General features: G+C 44.4%; 1 protein-coding gene across 1 annotated transcript in view; it reads left to right on the top strand.

Moving 5' to 3' along the window:
- The first annotated feature begins 1,538 nt into the window (after window positions 1-1,538).
- IQGAP2 (IQ motif containing GTPase activating protein 2) overlaps window positions 1,539-16,306 on the top strand; it is a 278,338-nt gene continuing 263,570 nt past the window's right edge. Inside the window, exon 1 of the mRNA XM_069492248.1 lies at window positions 1,539-3,177. Coding sequence (XP_069348349.1) covers window positions 3,132-3,177 — 46 coding nt within the window. The 5' untranslated portion in view covers window positions 1,539-3,131. The remainder of the gene's footprint in view (window positions 3,178-16,306) is intronic.

The raw sequence follows: 16,306 nt of genomic DNA on the forward strand, positions 1-16,306 counted from the left end.
TATCTTTCCTGTGATTTCCTCATGCCTCACTTCTGGCCACGGTCACTATTTTCGGTATGTATGTTAAAATGATCAATCATGTGATATTATTGGAAAATCACCAAAGCATTTCAAAAGTAAATGTGCGCTAAGATTTTTATTCAAGCATACTTTTTTTCCCTTTGATGCTCTTGATGTAAATTATCTGTTATTGTTATTTTAAATGTTGCATATTTTCAAATACTTTTTCATACTTATTTCAACTTGTCAAAGAAGATGGATGGGCCTTAACAATCAATTTTTAAAAACAACATTGCTTAAAATATTGTTTTAGCATGTATAGTAGTTTTCCAATGTTGCCGTTTGTTTTACATTAAAGAAAAAAAACTCTCCTGCCGTATTCAAAAAACATTTTCACTAGATGGCCTCAGTTTTTGTTTTTAATATTCTTGCAAGCACAATCAGATGGCAAAGTAAGCTGACACATTGCCTTGTATTTATCTGAATCACTTTCCAATGTCAAACCCTAAGAGAAAACAGCCAGCATTCTGCACACAATTTTCTGTTCTGAGATTCTGAGGTGATCTGTGAGATAGTGGTGTTACCCAGTGAATGCAGACCAAAATGCCAAAGGTTAACTTCAGCACTTGCAAAATATCATGAGCATTTGCCTTTCCAGTCTTCTCTTAGTGTTAAGTTCTCCGTAGAAACGTTAGCCATGAGAAAGCCTGGAAACCTCCCCAGATTTTTCAAAGAGCTGACTAGCTAGCACATGAATTTACAGCTGTCCTCCTGATCACGTATTTATGCTTTAACTTCACTTTCTACTATTAACAGAAATTTACACAATCTATTAATACTTATTAGCATATGTGATATCTATGTACGCTGATGGCACCAACTTGTCTGTGTTAAACACCCACCCCCTTCATCACCCTTACTGATGTCAACATCATTGAGGTTTTTCTTCTCTCTTCCAACTCTGTCCAATCCCCTTCCACTGAGTGTCAACATCTCCAAGGTGCCCCACCCCAACCTATCCTATAACCTGCTCCAAGATTCACCTTCTCTGAACTCCCTTGCATTCTGAAGCTCCCAAGCTCAAAACCTTTGAGAGCTTTCGAATGCTCCTGCAGTAATCAGCAGTCCTCTCGGCCTGACATCCAGAGCCCTCCATAACCTGGTGACAGCTTCACAGCTCTGACCCATCCCAACCTCAAGTCCCACCGTATTGTCTCTTGCCCTTGGATGTTCTCCAAACATCTCATTCCATTCTTCAAGGTCCACCTCAAGCCACCTTTGAAATCTGATCACCTTCCTTGACTATTTCATTAATAGTTTATGGTGACTTTTTTCCTACTATCTCTAAATATATAGACTACCCATTTATTTAGGTCTAAATCATACACTCATACTGAAAATTGATAAATGTAAGGGCTTAATTGTTAGTACTTGGTAAATGGAATAATAGACATGGAATGAACTTTAGATATCATTTAATTCAGCATCTCTTGAAGCACAGGAAAATCCCCTTCAACATGACTCCCTCAGTGAATATTGACAAGGTGCTGTGCCTCCAAATGTGGCCTTTTCACCTTTGAATTGCTCTTATAATCAGAGGCATCTGCTTTTCAAGGAAAGAAAACCCCACTCATCCCATTCTAACCACGTGGAAATTTAATGCCTCCAGGAAAAAAAAAAAAAAAAAAGAATTCCCTTATTCCCTTGCTATCCCATCTGAATTGAGATTTCCCTGAGTCCAGTTTAAATCCCGGGTGCCCATCTATCTACTGGCAGAGCTAGAGTAAGCAGGGTCTGCGGTTCTGCAGTGTCAGCATCACCTGGCAGATTGTTGGAAATGCAAATTCACGAGCCCCAGCCCTAACCCGACCGAATTGGAAATTCTGAGGGTGGGGCCCAAGAATCTGAGTTTTAACAAGTTTGAGAAGGACTGCATCTCCTATATGAAACAGAAAACAGCTGGCCACCCACTGTATCTTTGCATAACAAAAAATGGTTAGTGCCACTAGGCCACCTTTTCTTCAACTGAATAATCCCGATAGCCCTATCTCAGTTTGTTTTTCCAGCCATCGAGTCACCCACATATTCCACATTCGTCAAACAGGTGAGGGCACAGGTATAGAAGAGTCCCACATTCTTCCAGAGTAACGTAGAGAAAAACAGCTCTCGGTGACGGCATGAAAAGCCCACTTTTAAAAGAGCCACATGCAGTTTAATTTCCTTAAAAGCTTAGCCGGAAAAGGGTTTTGTGGTGTGCGACCCCGGCTGGGCCCGAGCGACAGTTCTGCACACTGGGGCGGGGCCGGGCAGAAGGTGCTCGGAGGATGACTCGCAGTTGTGTTTTGAGTGGTTGCTTGGGTTGTGTTTATCTTGCCCCTCCAGCACACACGCTCAGTTTCTTGTCCTGAAAGGGGAACCCTGTATTTTGTAGACAAAAAAGTCACAGAAGCAACTTTCGAAGCAAAAAAAAATGAAGAAGAAAAAAAACTCAGCGCGCAATCTTCCCAGAGGCAAAGAACAGCGCTGTTTGTCCCTTAGTAACTGAGCAACACCCCGGCGACCAGGACAGCCTGTGTCTTCTGCGGTTTTTCTTGCACTTCTCCGCGTTGGTTCACTTCCACCCTCTAAACGGTCCTGAGGTGGAAAGTCGGGCGAGGTGGCCACCGTCCCCGAACCGCCAGCTGTGCGCGGGGCCCAGCTGCAGGGGGTCCCGGCCCCGCGTCCTGCTCAGCCCCTTCCTCCCACCCCGGCCGAGCAGGGGCGGGTCCACGCGGCCAGGGCGCTGCGGCCGGCACGCGGTAGGGGTCGCTGCGCCGCGGCGCGCGCTCGCACCGCGCTGAATAACCGGGCCCGGCTGGAGGAGAAAGGAAACCTGCGAGGGAGGCGGCGGTGGCGGCCGGCGAGCGGGCGAGCGAGGAGAGTTCACTTCTCCTCGGGTGTCAGCGCGCGGCGGCTGCGGCGGGCGCTGGCGAGGGAGCACCGAGGGAGAGGGTCGCCCGTCTCGCGGAGGCCAGGGGAGGACAGCGAGAGGCGGGTTCCGATCGCGCCGGTGGGGCGCGAAGCCCGCGAGCCTGGCCAGCGAGGGGAGCCGCGGGGGGCGCGCCCCGGGCGGGCCCCCGGAGACGCGCAGGATGCCCCACGAAGAGCTGCCGTCGCTGCAGAGACCCCGCTATGGCTGTAAGTGCGCCGGGCGCGCGGGGCTCCCGCCGGCCTTGGGGAGCCCCCTCCCCGAGGGCCGCGTTGGAGAAGCCGAGGGTGCCGGTGCGCGCCACAGAGGGAACGGGAGGGCAGCGGCTGCGTGGCTGGCAAAGTTGGGAGCTGGAGTTGCAAAGGGCAGTGATCGGCGTCCTCCCGCTGTCCTCTCCAAATTCCTGAGTCCCAGCTGGCAACCCCAACCTTTCACCCCGCAAACCCCAAAGGGGCGCGGGGGCTGCGCTCTGGGACAGACCAGGTTGGGGTTTTAGGGATATCAGGTGAGGAGCCCGCGGAGCTCCAGGTCGCTGCCGGCGTGGGCCAGGGGGTGGCGTAAGGGAATGCATTCTTCCAACCCAGAAGGGAAGAAAGTTTGTTTGCGGTGGCTACAGGTGGGCAACGCAAGTAGTGTGCCCGCGCACTCTGCTAGTGGCAAAGTTGGCTTTACTGGAAGGGCAGGCGTCTCCTCCTGTCCCGCTCCCTCGGACTTCATCTGAGCCGCTAGAGCCAGTTTTGGCCGCACAGGTGTGAGTCCCTCGCTGCCGAAGCCTCCATCCCCTTTCCGCCCCCGCACCCGCACCCGAGAGGATTGCTGTGGGGAGAGGATGCGGCGCGGGGATCAAGGGATCCGGTCAGAGCCCGCGTGACTTGAACGATATGGTGTCGATTACCCAGCCAGGAGCTGCCCTCGGAAAGAGGTTGCTTTGGCCGACCGTAAGTGGATGGAGCCAGATTAGCACCAACCACGTGGCTTCATGTGCAGAGTTCAGAGTCCTAAACATGTGCCAGGAAGTATTTCCTTTAAAACAAACAGAAAATTGGCTTTCTTTCTCCAGGGTTGGCCCTGTCAGTGAACTTATGACCCAGGACCACAGGTTAATCTTTTGCTCGGGCTGGCCTTGGTGGCAGAGGTGCCAGGTTTGGATTAAGGTGGTGATACCTGCAGCAGCGTTTTTTGTTTGGGGTAGGGAGGGAGGGGGTTCTGGATGGTTGGTAAGGCCACAGACTTGCTTAATTAAAAAGGGTGATCAGCTTGTAAAAATTCTTTCCCCTACTCAATGGGGTGTCAAAGATGGGAGGTTAGTTTTTCCATGTGACCCTTTCCATGTCATGCAGTGAGGAGGAGGAGGCCTGAGGAGTGCAGCTTCTATACTTTAGATGCATTCGGCAGTTGACTGGGACCCAGTTTTTGCAGCCTTAAATAGTTTGCAGTTTGATAAACCCCACAGACGGCAGAGCTCCTCCGCTCTAGGAACTGTGCTTACCCAGTGTTTGCAGTGTCAGCCTCAGGTTGTTGGAAGTACTTGAACGTGACAAGCTCTCAACATATGGTAGCTACACTGTATCAAGTGATAAGATGACCACAAAGTCTGGAAACTAGGTGAATCTATATTAAAAAATGGTTTGTTGCTATCACATGATCGATGTCAGCCCTCATTAGCAATGTATAGAGCAAAATTTCGGTGAATGTGATGCATTAATTGAGCGTGTCCATCGATCCCTGCAGGTGCATCTGTGATGTTGCCTGATTATCATTGAATTCATCTGTGGTTTTAGTGCACTGCAGGAGAAGCAATCAAGGGGGTCCAGATCTGGCAAGCCTGAAGCCCACCCCGTGGGGCCACTAGCTTTGGAAATCTTCATCCAGCTTTTCTCACAGGTCTGGTGTAAGAGGGTGGTGTGCAGTTTTGTTGGAATCACTCCCAGTTACCTTCCTTCAGCTCAGCAAGTGCTGACATTCACTGGTCACTTAACATAGTCAAAAATCACCCTGAAATATTAGGGCTTTAATATGACAGTCTGTGATGTTAAAAGGAACATTTTTTATAATTTTGATACTAGGTTCATGAGTGGTGCATGTTCACAGTGTATTTAAGACATGCTGTCTAAAAGACTATATGAGAATATACCTTAGTGTTAATAGGCAATATCAGGTAGTGCCTATTTGTGCAAAAGAGAGTGCTTTGGCGTGTTAGTATAATTCCTGGTGGTGGTTGGCTTTCTAGGCCCATCAACATGAGACTGAAAATAGTGCTGTGAGTTCTTCCCAGGGAAGCCAGAAGGGTAACACAGAATTGTCTTTGCTCTGTTGCATTCCAGGGCTGTGCTTTTTCTTGTTTATTGGTTTGGTAAATGCCGGTTCAGTAAAACCTCAATCTACACCAAACAGGCTTTATCCCCAACATTTAAAAATAAAGTACCAATACATTGCTGTAACTCAGTTCCAGTGCTGAACATTCTGAGTGTAAGATGTTTGACACTGGGCTTTAAAAACTTTTTAGTAGTTTGAATTAAGCTGTTACACTTGTTTCAGGTCTGAGCCCCTGTTTTGCCATCTCCCATAACCCCTTGACTTGTCATTTAATTTGGAAGTTCTTTATACAGAGTAGCAAATGAACTCAGCTCAGGGCTTTTATGGTATCTCTTGTCTCTACCAGGCTGAGTGTCTGTAAAATACTACATAATAAGTTGTACTTGAGGGATTTCTCAATGAGTTCTCCATGAAGGCTCTGACCTTTCTCAGATTTCTGACAGATGCGAGATTGCTGAAGTCTTTCTGGTTTGCACACAGAAGCACTGAATTAAAATTAAATAGACTTTCTATTTAATTCCTGCTATTGTTGGCCACATCTTCCTGCAATCTGTGAAGTTATTTTGTGTAATATTAATGCAGAACAAAGCTGAAATACTGGCTCAGTAATCAGTTCTGAAGGGAAGGAGTGGAAGAGTCAGTAGCTGCTATACTAATGTAGACATAGTTATATACAGAATATCTTTTTACGCTGAAAACCACATTTAACTGACATTTATACCTACATATGATTTGCAAATAACTTGTGCTGTTGTAGCAGACTATGGGGTATTTGCCAAATTAATTCAGAAAACACATTGCCACCATGATCTGTCAAATTTTGTTCCAGTTACTTGAGTTTAAAAGGCCAATGAGAGGCCGGGCGCGGTGGCTCACGCCTGTAATCCTAGCACTCTGGGAGGCCGAGGTGGGCGGATCGTTTGAGCTCAGGAGTTCGAGACCAGCCTGAGCAAGAGCGAGACCCCACCTCTACTAAAAATAGAAAGAAATTATATGGACAGCTAAAAAAATATATATAGAAAAAATTAGCCGGGCATGGTGGCGCATGCCTGTAGTCCCAGCTACTCGGGAGGCTGAGACAGGAGGATCGCTTGAGCTCAGGAGTTTGAGGTTGCTGTGAGCTAGGCTGACGCCACGGCACTCACTCTAGCCTGGGCAACAGAGTGAGACTCTGTCTAAAAAAAAAAAAGGCCAATGAGAGCAAAAGAGGGGCTTTGGGACTAGACAGATGATTTCACTCACCACTGATAATCCAATCAACATTTAAGCACCTGCTGTGGATCACCAGTGATCGTGCCTATGACAAGAACTGTGGTTTTCCACCTTCTGCAAGATCGAGGGCCTTCCTATCATAAGACACATTACAAAAATAGTGATTAATGTTTTTCTGTTCACTTCTTTTAAAAGTGCAGCATAAGTCCAGTGGGTGTGGGCGTGTGTTGGGGGAAGATGATTCTGGCTGCTGCTGTGAGCTTTTGAGTAATGCTCTTGTCTGAGTGGTGGGGTTTCTAAATCACCTGGTAACTGGGGGTGGTCATTGCAGCTAAACTCTTATCCCTTTACAGTGACCTTCTAAGATGAAGAAATTTAAGTTCTGAACTAGCTAAACCCAGTTGTGTAAAACAGGATTGAATCCATCTGTATTTAGCGTAGATTGGCTGCCACATTCTATCAGCGCTTTCATCTCAACCACAGAAGGATATGTGCGATGTTGCCATTTGATTCTGTCTTTAGTAGACAAAAAGTCAAGCCACTCCTTCATGTGCTAGAGTTTTGGTTGAGCTTTTCAAAAGGATCTTTAAGGTCAACAGCTAAAGTGTTATTTTAGTATGCTTTTAACTTTAATTACACATGCTGTTAACCAAAATGACTTGTTTGGGAGAATTTAAGCTTGTAATACCGAGTTTGTTTTAGACTTTAATGTTATTTGGGGTATTAGCTAACCCCTCTTTCTTTAGGGAACCAGTGATTTACTATTGCCCCGACCCTCCCACTCCACAGCTTTTTAACAGTTCCTTTTATTTAAAAGGCTAGTATACGAACAGATCTAATGCTTACCATGTTTTCATGGTAACCAAAAGAGAAACAAAGGCCACTCAACTGATTTGATCAGGTCAGGTAAGTGTTACAGGGCAGGCAGTTCAACGTGGGGTATGGAATCAAGGTTTGGGAACTTACCAAGTGCTGGGTGCTTTTTGTGTTATTGTTATCTGTTCATCATTACCTTTGAGAGGGCCAGTGGTTTCCCCTTTTCACAAAGAAGGTGAAACCCATGATGTCTCAAGGCCACACAGCGAGCTGGTGGCCGGGGAAACTAGGAAGCAGCGCTGTCAGGCCTGGAGCCTCTCCTTGTCCACTATTCCCAGTTGGCCTCCTGTGTATCACAGGGGGTTCACACCTGCTTTCTGTCTTTTTCAGGTGTTTGTCATGATTCTATCAAAATGCACAAACCTATAGCCATTTTGATAGCGTACTCTTTTAAAAATGGATGCATGATGTTCTTTAAAGTTGATCTTGCTGCTCTATTTTTCCCGATGAAAAAATATAGCCAAATACATGGGCTTTTTATAGAGTACATCCAGATATCATCAAAGGATTTTATGCATACATAGAGACATCCCATCTCACTGTTCTCACTGTGAGGCACTGAAATGAAAGAAATGCTTTTCCATAATAATACAGTGGCATGTGCCAATGATTCCAACTAGGATAATTTGTAAAAAAAAAAAAAAAAAAAACTTTAATACTTATACCAGCCATGCCTTAAAATATGAGATTGATGAGAAATCAGGCAGAAACTTGTAGTGGGGTGACCAGTGAGCTGATATTTTTCACTTTACTGCTCTATTTTTTCTCCCTTGAGAGGCTGTATAGTATTGATGAAATGGCAAAAGCTTTGGAGTTGGATATGGGTTTGAATTCTAACTTCCATTGCCTGCCTGAGTAGCCCTGGGGTTTCCTCCTAAACTTTGTGAGGTGTGTGGAAATGATATACCTATGAAGGTGACTGATGTGGTTCCTGGCACATAATGCTAAACAAATTGTAGTTATTTCAATTAAGCGAGCACTTAATAGGTACAAAGCAGTGTGGATGAAGGGAACTCGACTTAGTTACAGCTTATAATAGAATCTGGGAGATGAGGAATAATGCCTGTGCTTCTAGTGTACTTCCAGGTTCTGTGGAAGTGAAGACGATAGAGCAATGGATTTGAATGGGGGCAATGGGAAGGCTTCGTGAAGGTTGTGAATTTGAACATGACCTTGAAGAAGGTCAGAGGAAAACCCAAAAGGCATTCTAGTGTATTTTTTACATGGGTTGTTTGGTGGGGTTGATGCTTAGGATGTGGGTAGATGCTGGGGAAGGGAGGTGTATCCTCAAGAGGACATATCATGGAATCCTTTATTTATCTTGGCAGTGAAGGGCAATTTGAGCTGTCTTGAGGAGAGTTGCTTGATCCAACCATTTACTGAAGTATCATCTTGTTTTTTGTGATGCTTTAAAAAAACCCCCGAAGAACTCCATTAGATGTTCACAGGTGAGTTGTCCAGTGAAATGAGAAACAGGGTCGAGGAGGGAGGTGAGGTTTTGGTGCCCCCTCTCCTGGCTGCTCAGCAGCCCCCTTGCCATGCTTCTGGGTTTGGGAATATCTTTTGGATGGGCAGCTTTGCCAGATGGTTTTGCTCAGGATAGGAAAATTCTCTGAGAACAGGTAAGAAAAAAGATGTAGAGCAGGGTAGGGATCTTGACAACTAAGTTATCTAGGGAGTAGGGCTTCTCACCTCTTTTCTCTTCATTCTCTCCATTACTTCTGGCAATTTTTACCTCTCAAATTCCACTGGAGATTTAGTGTTCTCCAATGATCAGCATCCCAGTTTTGTTGAAGGATGACTTAGACAACTTCAGGTCTCCATGTGTTCTGGATTAAAGTCAAGGCGGAATTTCCTGAGATTACCACAAAAGCACTGAAAAAGCCGGCTTCCATTTCCAACATCCTATCTTTGTGAAACAGGGTTTTCTGCAGTGACAGCCACCAAAATGAGATTACGGAGTAGACTGAACACACTTCGGGAGTCACTGTCTCCCATCACCCCCAGATGGGACTGTCTAGTTGCAGGAAAACAAGCTCAGGGCTCTCACTGATTCTGCATTATGGTGAGTTGTATAATTATTTCATTATATATTACAATGTAATAATAATAGAAATAAAGAGCACAATAACTGTAATGCGCTTGAATCATCCCCAAATCATCCTGGCCCCTGGTCCGTGGAAAGATTGTCTTCCATGAAACCAGTCCCTGGTGCCAAAAAGGTTGGGGACCTCTGACTTAGACTATGTTTCCAGTTGATTAGCAGTTGCCTGAAGATCTTTTAGACAGGTAGACTCCATTTTGCAAGATGACCATGAGATTTTACTAAGTTCAAACTGGACTCTCCTTTAACTTTATAATCATGTATTACCTATGGCCCTTCTTGCCAAGGTGCTTAAAAGGAGCTGATAACTGTTTCTTCAGTCGATGCAGTGGTTTTCAAAGGGCAGTTCTGGAGCTGCAACGGCAGCAGAACATCCCCAGAATACGTGTTGGAAAGTCAGATGCCCAGGCCCACCCAGACCTACTGAATTGGAAACTCCGGAGTAGGGCCCAGCAGTCTGAGTTTTAACAAGTCTTCCAGGTGATTCTGGTGCACTAGAGTGTCAGAAGGGTACAAAGACATCTCTAATGTACAATTACTCTCTTTGTAGTGCTTGCAAGATTTTGTCGAGTAAGTGAAAACACATGGGCACATTATGGAATGCTTTATTTACAGTATCCCTTGTGCGTTTGATTTGAGCACACATACACACCACATTCTATACAGATTTGTGTTTATTTTGGTATGGCTTTAAGGTTGCTTTTCTCTCTTCTGGAAAGCAAATGTGGTTTGGAAGGTGCTGTGGTTTGAATGTATCCCCCAAAGTTCTTGTGTTGGAAATGTAATGGGAGATGGGGCCTAATGAGAGGTGAGGAGGCCACCAGGGTCTGCCCTCATGAATGGATTAGTGCTCTTATTGGGAGAGTGGGTTCCTTATAGGAGGATGGCTGTGGTCCCCTTTTCTCTTTCTTTCATGTGATGCCTTTCATCATGTTCTGACACAGCAAAAAGGCCCTCCCCAGGTGCTGGCCCCTTGATTTTGGACTTCCCAGCCTCCAGAACTGTGAGGAAATTTCTGTTCATTATAAATGACCCAGTCTCAGATATTCTATGATAGCAGCACAAAAGGGACTAAGACCTAAGGAAAAGTCTAAAATCTCCACTGACTCCCAGGGATTTCTAGGTGGAGGTGGTGCTTTTAGGAGCCATTGGGAAGGCTGAGGCTGGGGAGCCTTTTCATGTAGAAGGGAGGCCTGAAGTCTGGGAATTCTGGGCTTCTAATCTTTTGGGGGCGGTGGTGCTGGACAGCAGGGATTGAAAGGTGTCTTTTTCCTCCATTTTTTTTCTCTCCAGGACAACTTAGTGTTTTATACTCATTCAGTTATTCATTGACAATTTTTAGAGCTATTGAGTATGTTAGCAGAAATATTTGATAGATATAAGTGCACCTAGGTCATCTACATATTGCAGGGAAAGTACAGATCTGTTTATGTTACTATTGATAAAAAATATAGGACATTCTTATGATTTTTTGCATGGGATCTCCAAAATAGAAGGCTTAATTGTTCTCATTTCCCCATTACTAGTAAATCTCTGAAGGAAGACATTTCTGTATCATTTTTTTTAAAGTTAAGGTAGATTCTTGATAATTTTATCTCAATTCTCATATTTTACTGGCAATAAGAATTCAGTCTTAAGTAATGTTAATGCATTTCCTATAGTCATCTGTGAATAAATAGACTTGATTTGTGAGTGAAACAAAATATATTGCAAATACTTAAGTAATGCTTAGGTTCTAGCCAGTAACCTGGTACCCTGGCACCGAGAAGACATTCAATAAATATTTGCTGTTATTACAGGTTTTGCTTAATGTGTCCATACTATATATACTACTTGTCTAAATGAGGAATTGGTTGCCATTATCTGTCAAATTAAAGATAAACTCAATAGTTTAAGTGCTATGCAAACATCTAACGTTGAGTTCAGGTTTGCTTTCATCCCCTGTGGAACCTGAGCAAGTTATTTTAATTTCTCTGCCTCAGTTTTCTCATTTGTAGAATGAGGATGGGAAAATGTGTACTCAAAGGGTTAAATGATTTAATACATAGAAACATACAGGCTCGGAATATGCCTCCCTGGAGCCAGCACCTGAGTGGCGGGGATGGTGACAGCAACACCACCCCCATGCACCACTGCCCCTTTTCTGGGTCCCCGCCTCCTTGCCCTTCCCACTTCAACAGAAAGTGGATTTAACATCCCAGCCTCATTCTTTCTTAAGAATGGAAAATTCTTTCATTATCTTTATGGAAATAGAGTTCAATCTATCTGGGTGGGGATCAAATCTTCGTGTATGTACAGTTTTTTAAAAATTACTCATTTTTAATATTTTTTTAGAGATGGGGATCTCACTATGTTGCGCAGGCTGGCCTCAAATTCCTGGGCTCAAGTGATCCTCCTGCCTCAGCCTCCCTAGTAGCTGAGACTACAGGCGCATGCCACCTTGCCCAGATGTGTGTACACTAAAAACAAAACAAGAAAACCTAATGTATTGCTGTTTCCAGAAAGGGGAGGGAGAAGGTTAGGTTTCTGTGTTGCATGTTTTGCCATCTTACAAGTGTTCTTGGGAGTTGTCACTCTGAAGTTACCAAGAGTTCTCTTACCTTATTTAGGCTTCCAAGTTTAAGTTGGTCATTGCTGCTGCTGCTGATTTGAAAGCCCATGGGTCCTTAATGCTATCTAGATGGGAAGGAACTACTTGAAATATGTCTTGATCTTTATGCCTACTTAAGATTATAGAGTTCAACTTTGCTACCAGGGTCAGCCAGCCTTCTGGTCAACCCAGTCCTGTGGGAGTTTAGAAAGAAGGTGAGCAAGATGAGAAGAAATGTCATCTGACATCCTTCAGCCCTTACTGCTTCTAGAAAGTTAGTGTAGCTTTAGGTGAAGCTCAACTGAGAGGAACAGCTCGAGTGGTGGAGCCATGAGAAATAGCAAAGCTGGGCTGCATCTCATGTGCCTACTTTCAGATTATTCATTCTGCTCCCTCCCCTTTCTACCAGGATTTCTTCTTATTCTAGTGAGTTTCATATAATTTCCTATCAATCCCTCTATTCCTCACCTCCCCCCAAAAGAGGCCACTGCAATCAGCTGGACTAGGCTGGTTCCCACCTGGGTCCTCGTGTATGTCACTTTGGTGGTGTCTGACTCAGCCCTGGGCTGACTGAGAAGGCTTCACAGGGTTGGAGTGAGGGGCCTGGCAAGATGTCAGTCACATAGCCTTGTAGAATGTGACCTCTCCATTCACCCACCCCCTAAACTGTGCTCCACCATGTAAGATCCAATAAGGAGGCCTCCCAGAGCCTTGCTGCATGTTGAACTCTTAAGAAGTTTGTATAAGAAATGGTTGTTACAGAACTAATACAATCGTGCTCAATTTCATTCTGTTATCTACTAATGAATGAATTTTATTTTCCAAAGGAAACAATATTATTAAAGAATATATAAAAATACAGTTTTCTCTCCATGAGAACCAGGGTCACACGAGTCCTTTCCTTCCTTTGGCACTGATTCTGGGGATAGTCCCAAAGCTTTCCTCCACAGTTCTCCAGGATAATATTTGCTATTATTAGTTCGAATTGGCCGGCAGTTTGGAAGATTGTGCTTACATATTCCTCTTCAGTGTGAGCTCTGGCTAGAACTTTTCACATTTGATTGGGTGAACTCAGCAAGTAATGTACTTCCATGTGGTAGTTTTTAAATCTCTGAAAATGTGTACCTTTGTTAAGTAGGACAAACAAGATCTAGCCATCAAATAGGGAATGATATACTTAACCTGTGTATGTGTGACTATTTCTAGAAGATTATGTAAATATCTGTTTTGAAGGTGCCTTTGGGGAGAGGGACTGGGGGCAAAGGTGGGAACACTACTGAGATAGTTTTTACCATATACTATATTACCTTTCCAAAAAAAGCAAATGTGTTTTTTTTTTTTAATACTGTTCTACATTGATTGTTCTGAGAATAATGTGGATAAAATAGAGCATCAATAAAATCCATGGAGGTTGGGGCTGTATTTTTTTTTTTTTTTTTTTGAGATAGAGTCTCACTCTTTTGCCTGGGCTAAAGTGCTGTCTTGTCAGCCTAGCTCACAGCAACCTCAAACTCCTGGGCTCAAGTGATCCTCCTGCCTCAGCCTCCTGAGTAGCTGGGACTACAGGTGTATGCCATCATAATTTTTTCTGTTTTAGTTGCCCGGCTAATTTCTTCCTATTTTTAGTAGAGGCAGGATCTCACTCTTGCTGAGGCTGGTCTCGAACTCCTGCCCTCAAGTGATCCTCCTGCCTCGCCCTCCCTGAATGCTAGGATTACAGGCATGAGCCATCACACCTGGCCAGGACTGTATCTTTTGGTCAATGCTGTATCCCCAGTGTCTGGTACATAGGTCAACATGTCAACAGTGGTTCTTTTTAGGTAATGAGATATTTGATTAATTTTTTCCTTCTGTTTATAGTTAGACTAAGTTAGAAAAGTTGTAACAGTTACCTTTGCTGATCAAGATACAAAGTTATCTTCAGCTACAAACTCTGCCTTATAAAAATCAGAGTCTGAAAAACAGGTCTGTTATTGGAAGGATTCAGTGGCTATCTAATGGCATGTGCGCACACACACAGATCGAGGGGACAGAAATGTTGAGAGGTCTAGGACTCTGTAGTTGTTGAGGTGTTGGACTTAAAAATTTGAAGTGAAAGTTCAAATTTCCAGATAAGGAAGCTGATCTGGAAAAGGCAGTAATGAATCTAGTAGTATCCATGGCGAGATAAAGGTTGCTGGCACAAAAGTAGGGGGTTGTTCTCTTAACTCCAAGGGGGAACTCTTAAGAGCCTGTGAAGAGGTGCACCATTCATGACCACTCCTTCATTCAACGTGAGGGGCTAGATGCCATGTATGTGATGGAATTTACATAGGGCTTGCAGACCGCATGCCTTCCGGGGTCAGGTGTGATCAGGGCCTTATATAAAATGATAGGAAGCTTTGGAGTATCTCTTAACTGGTATTTGCTAACTTAGTATTTGCTAACTTAGTCACTCAAATTGGGAGGCAAACATTTGTGAGCAGTGTACAGACAAAGCAAGATAGCTTGGTCTTGTTTGGCCCATTGGAAGCTGCCATTGCCCCCGGTGCTATGTTGTGACGCTGAGGTAGCCATGGAAGTATTGTGAACCGGGACCCATGAGAGACACAAAGCACTGTGACAACAAGGGCCGAGACTGAGGACTTAGACTGAGGTGCCACTTACTGTGTGACATTCAGTATGACTTCTCCGAGCTTCCTTCTATAGCTGAAAAGTGGGATTGTGTTTACCTTAAGTAAACAGGAAGGGAGATTGTTCTGAAAGCTGTTCGAGTGTGTTTCTATGTGGTAGGAGAGGGAAATTGCCACTGATTTGAATAATTCTTTGGTGTAGTGTTATTAGTGTTGAAAAGGGTTTATTATTTATTCATCTACCTCAAAAGCAGTGCCACCTTAGTTTTGTGACATAAGCTTGTTCTTTTTTTTTTTTTTATTCATGTTTGAAATGAGATTTTTCTTCCTTCTCTAGTTTGAAAGGCAAAATTTTGTCTTGTGGTAGCAGTATCTTTGAGATATAAAATTTCTAAATCTCAATATATGCTTTTTGGCATATATTGCCCGATTCTTCCTTGCCCATCTGAGCATTTCTTTTACTAGGAAGTGTAAATTTTGAAAGCTCAAGTTAATAATAGGACGCTCTAAATTAAAAAAAGACTTTTCAAGAATATTTTCTTTGAGACCCACCCATGCTGTAGGAAAATGTTTCATAAAAGGAAACTACTGTGCGAGGCAGGGGCATCTGTGTTCTGAACGGTGGGGAAAAATGAAGCTTGAGAAGGCTATTCAGTCCTCCAGTCTGGGGATAGAGATCATTTCTTCCTAAGGCTGAGATCCGTGGCTTATTCTGTGGAAAAGTAGAGGAGGGGGGTAGAGGGAAGGTTATTCAGGGCTTGAAGATTTCCCAGGGCTGCTCGTGTCGGCAGCAGGCCAGCCTCCTAAGGTGATCGTACATCCTTGACTATTGTCCATGCCTCCATAATATCACATCTTGGTTTAGAGATCGTCTAATTCATAGTCGTCAACTTGGTTACCCGCTAGAAACTCCAGGGCAGCTTTACCAAGAAAACACTGGTTCCTTGGATACCAATCCCCGTATCTTCTGTTTGTGTTGGGGTAGAGCTCTGGCGTAGATATTTTTATTTTGCTTTTTCTATTTTTTAATTTAAAAAATTTCGAGCTCTCGAAACCTCAAAAGAGTAATTCAAGAACACCTGTTCCTTTCACTGAGCTTCACCAACTGTTAACATCTTGCCACGTCATTCCAGTTGCAGATATTGGGACAGTTCATCCCTAAATACTTCAGCACACCTTTCACTTAATAAAAAAGACTTTCTCCTCCCCAGCCTCATGCGCGCCACCGCCGCGACCGTGCGTTCAGTTCCGTTGTTCAGCATAAATTCCATGCTGAGATTTCCCCGACTGTACTTCTCAGCCATGTTTTAGAATCCAGTCAAGTTTCTCACATTGCCTTTGGCTGTCGTGCCCCAAGGTCTTCCCCAGGCTGGAACAGTGGTCTCCCCTCCCTGTGAACTCAGTGACACCGAATCCCCTGAGGAGTCCCAGCCGGTTTCCTAGCGTGAATGCCGCATGAGTGACCGTTTCCTCCAGGTGCCTCACGTCAGGGGCCACGGCATCCAGCCTGCCACCACTGGTAACAAATAGATACTTTTAAAAACCTCGCTAAGAGATTCCCATGTGCAGCCAAGGTTTGGAATTCATTGAATTAATTAAAACCACCCCACTTGGTGTGTGTGTGTGTG

Source organism: Eulemur rufifrons, chromosome 17 (genome assembly GCF_041146395.1).
Source record: "Eulemur rufifrons isolate Redbay chromosome 17, OSU_ERuf_1, whole genome shotgun sequence".
Taxonomy (NCBI): domain Eukaryota; kingdom Metazoa; phylum Chordata; class Mammalia; order Primates; family Lemuridae; genus Eulemur; species Eulemur rufifrons.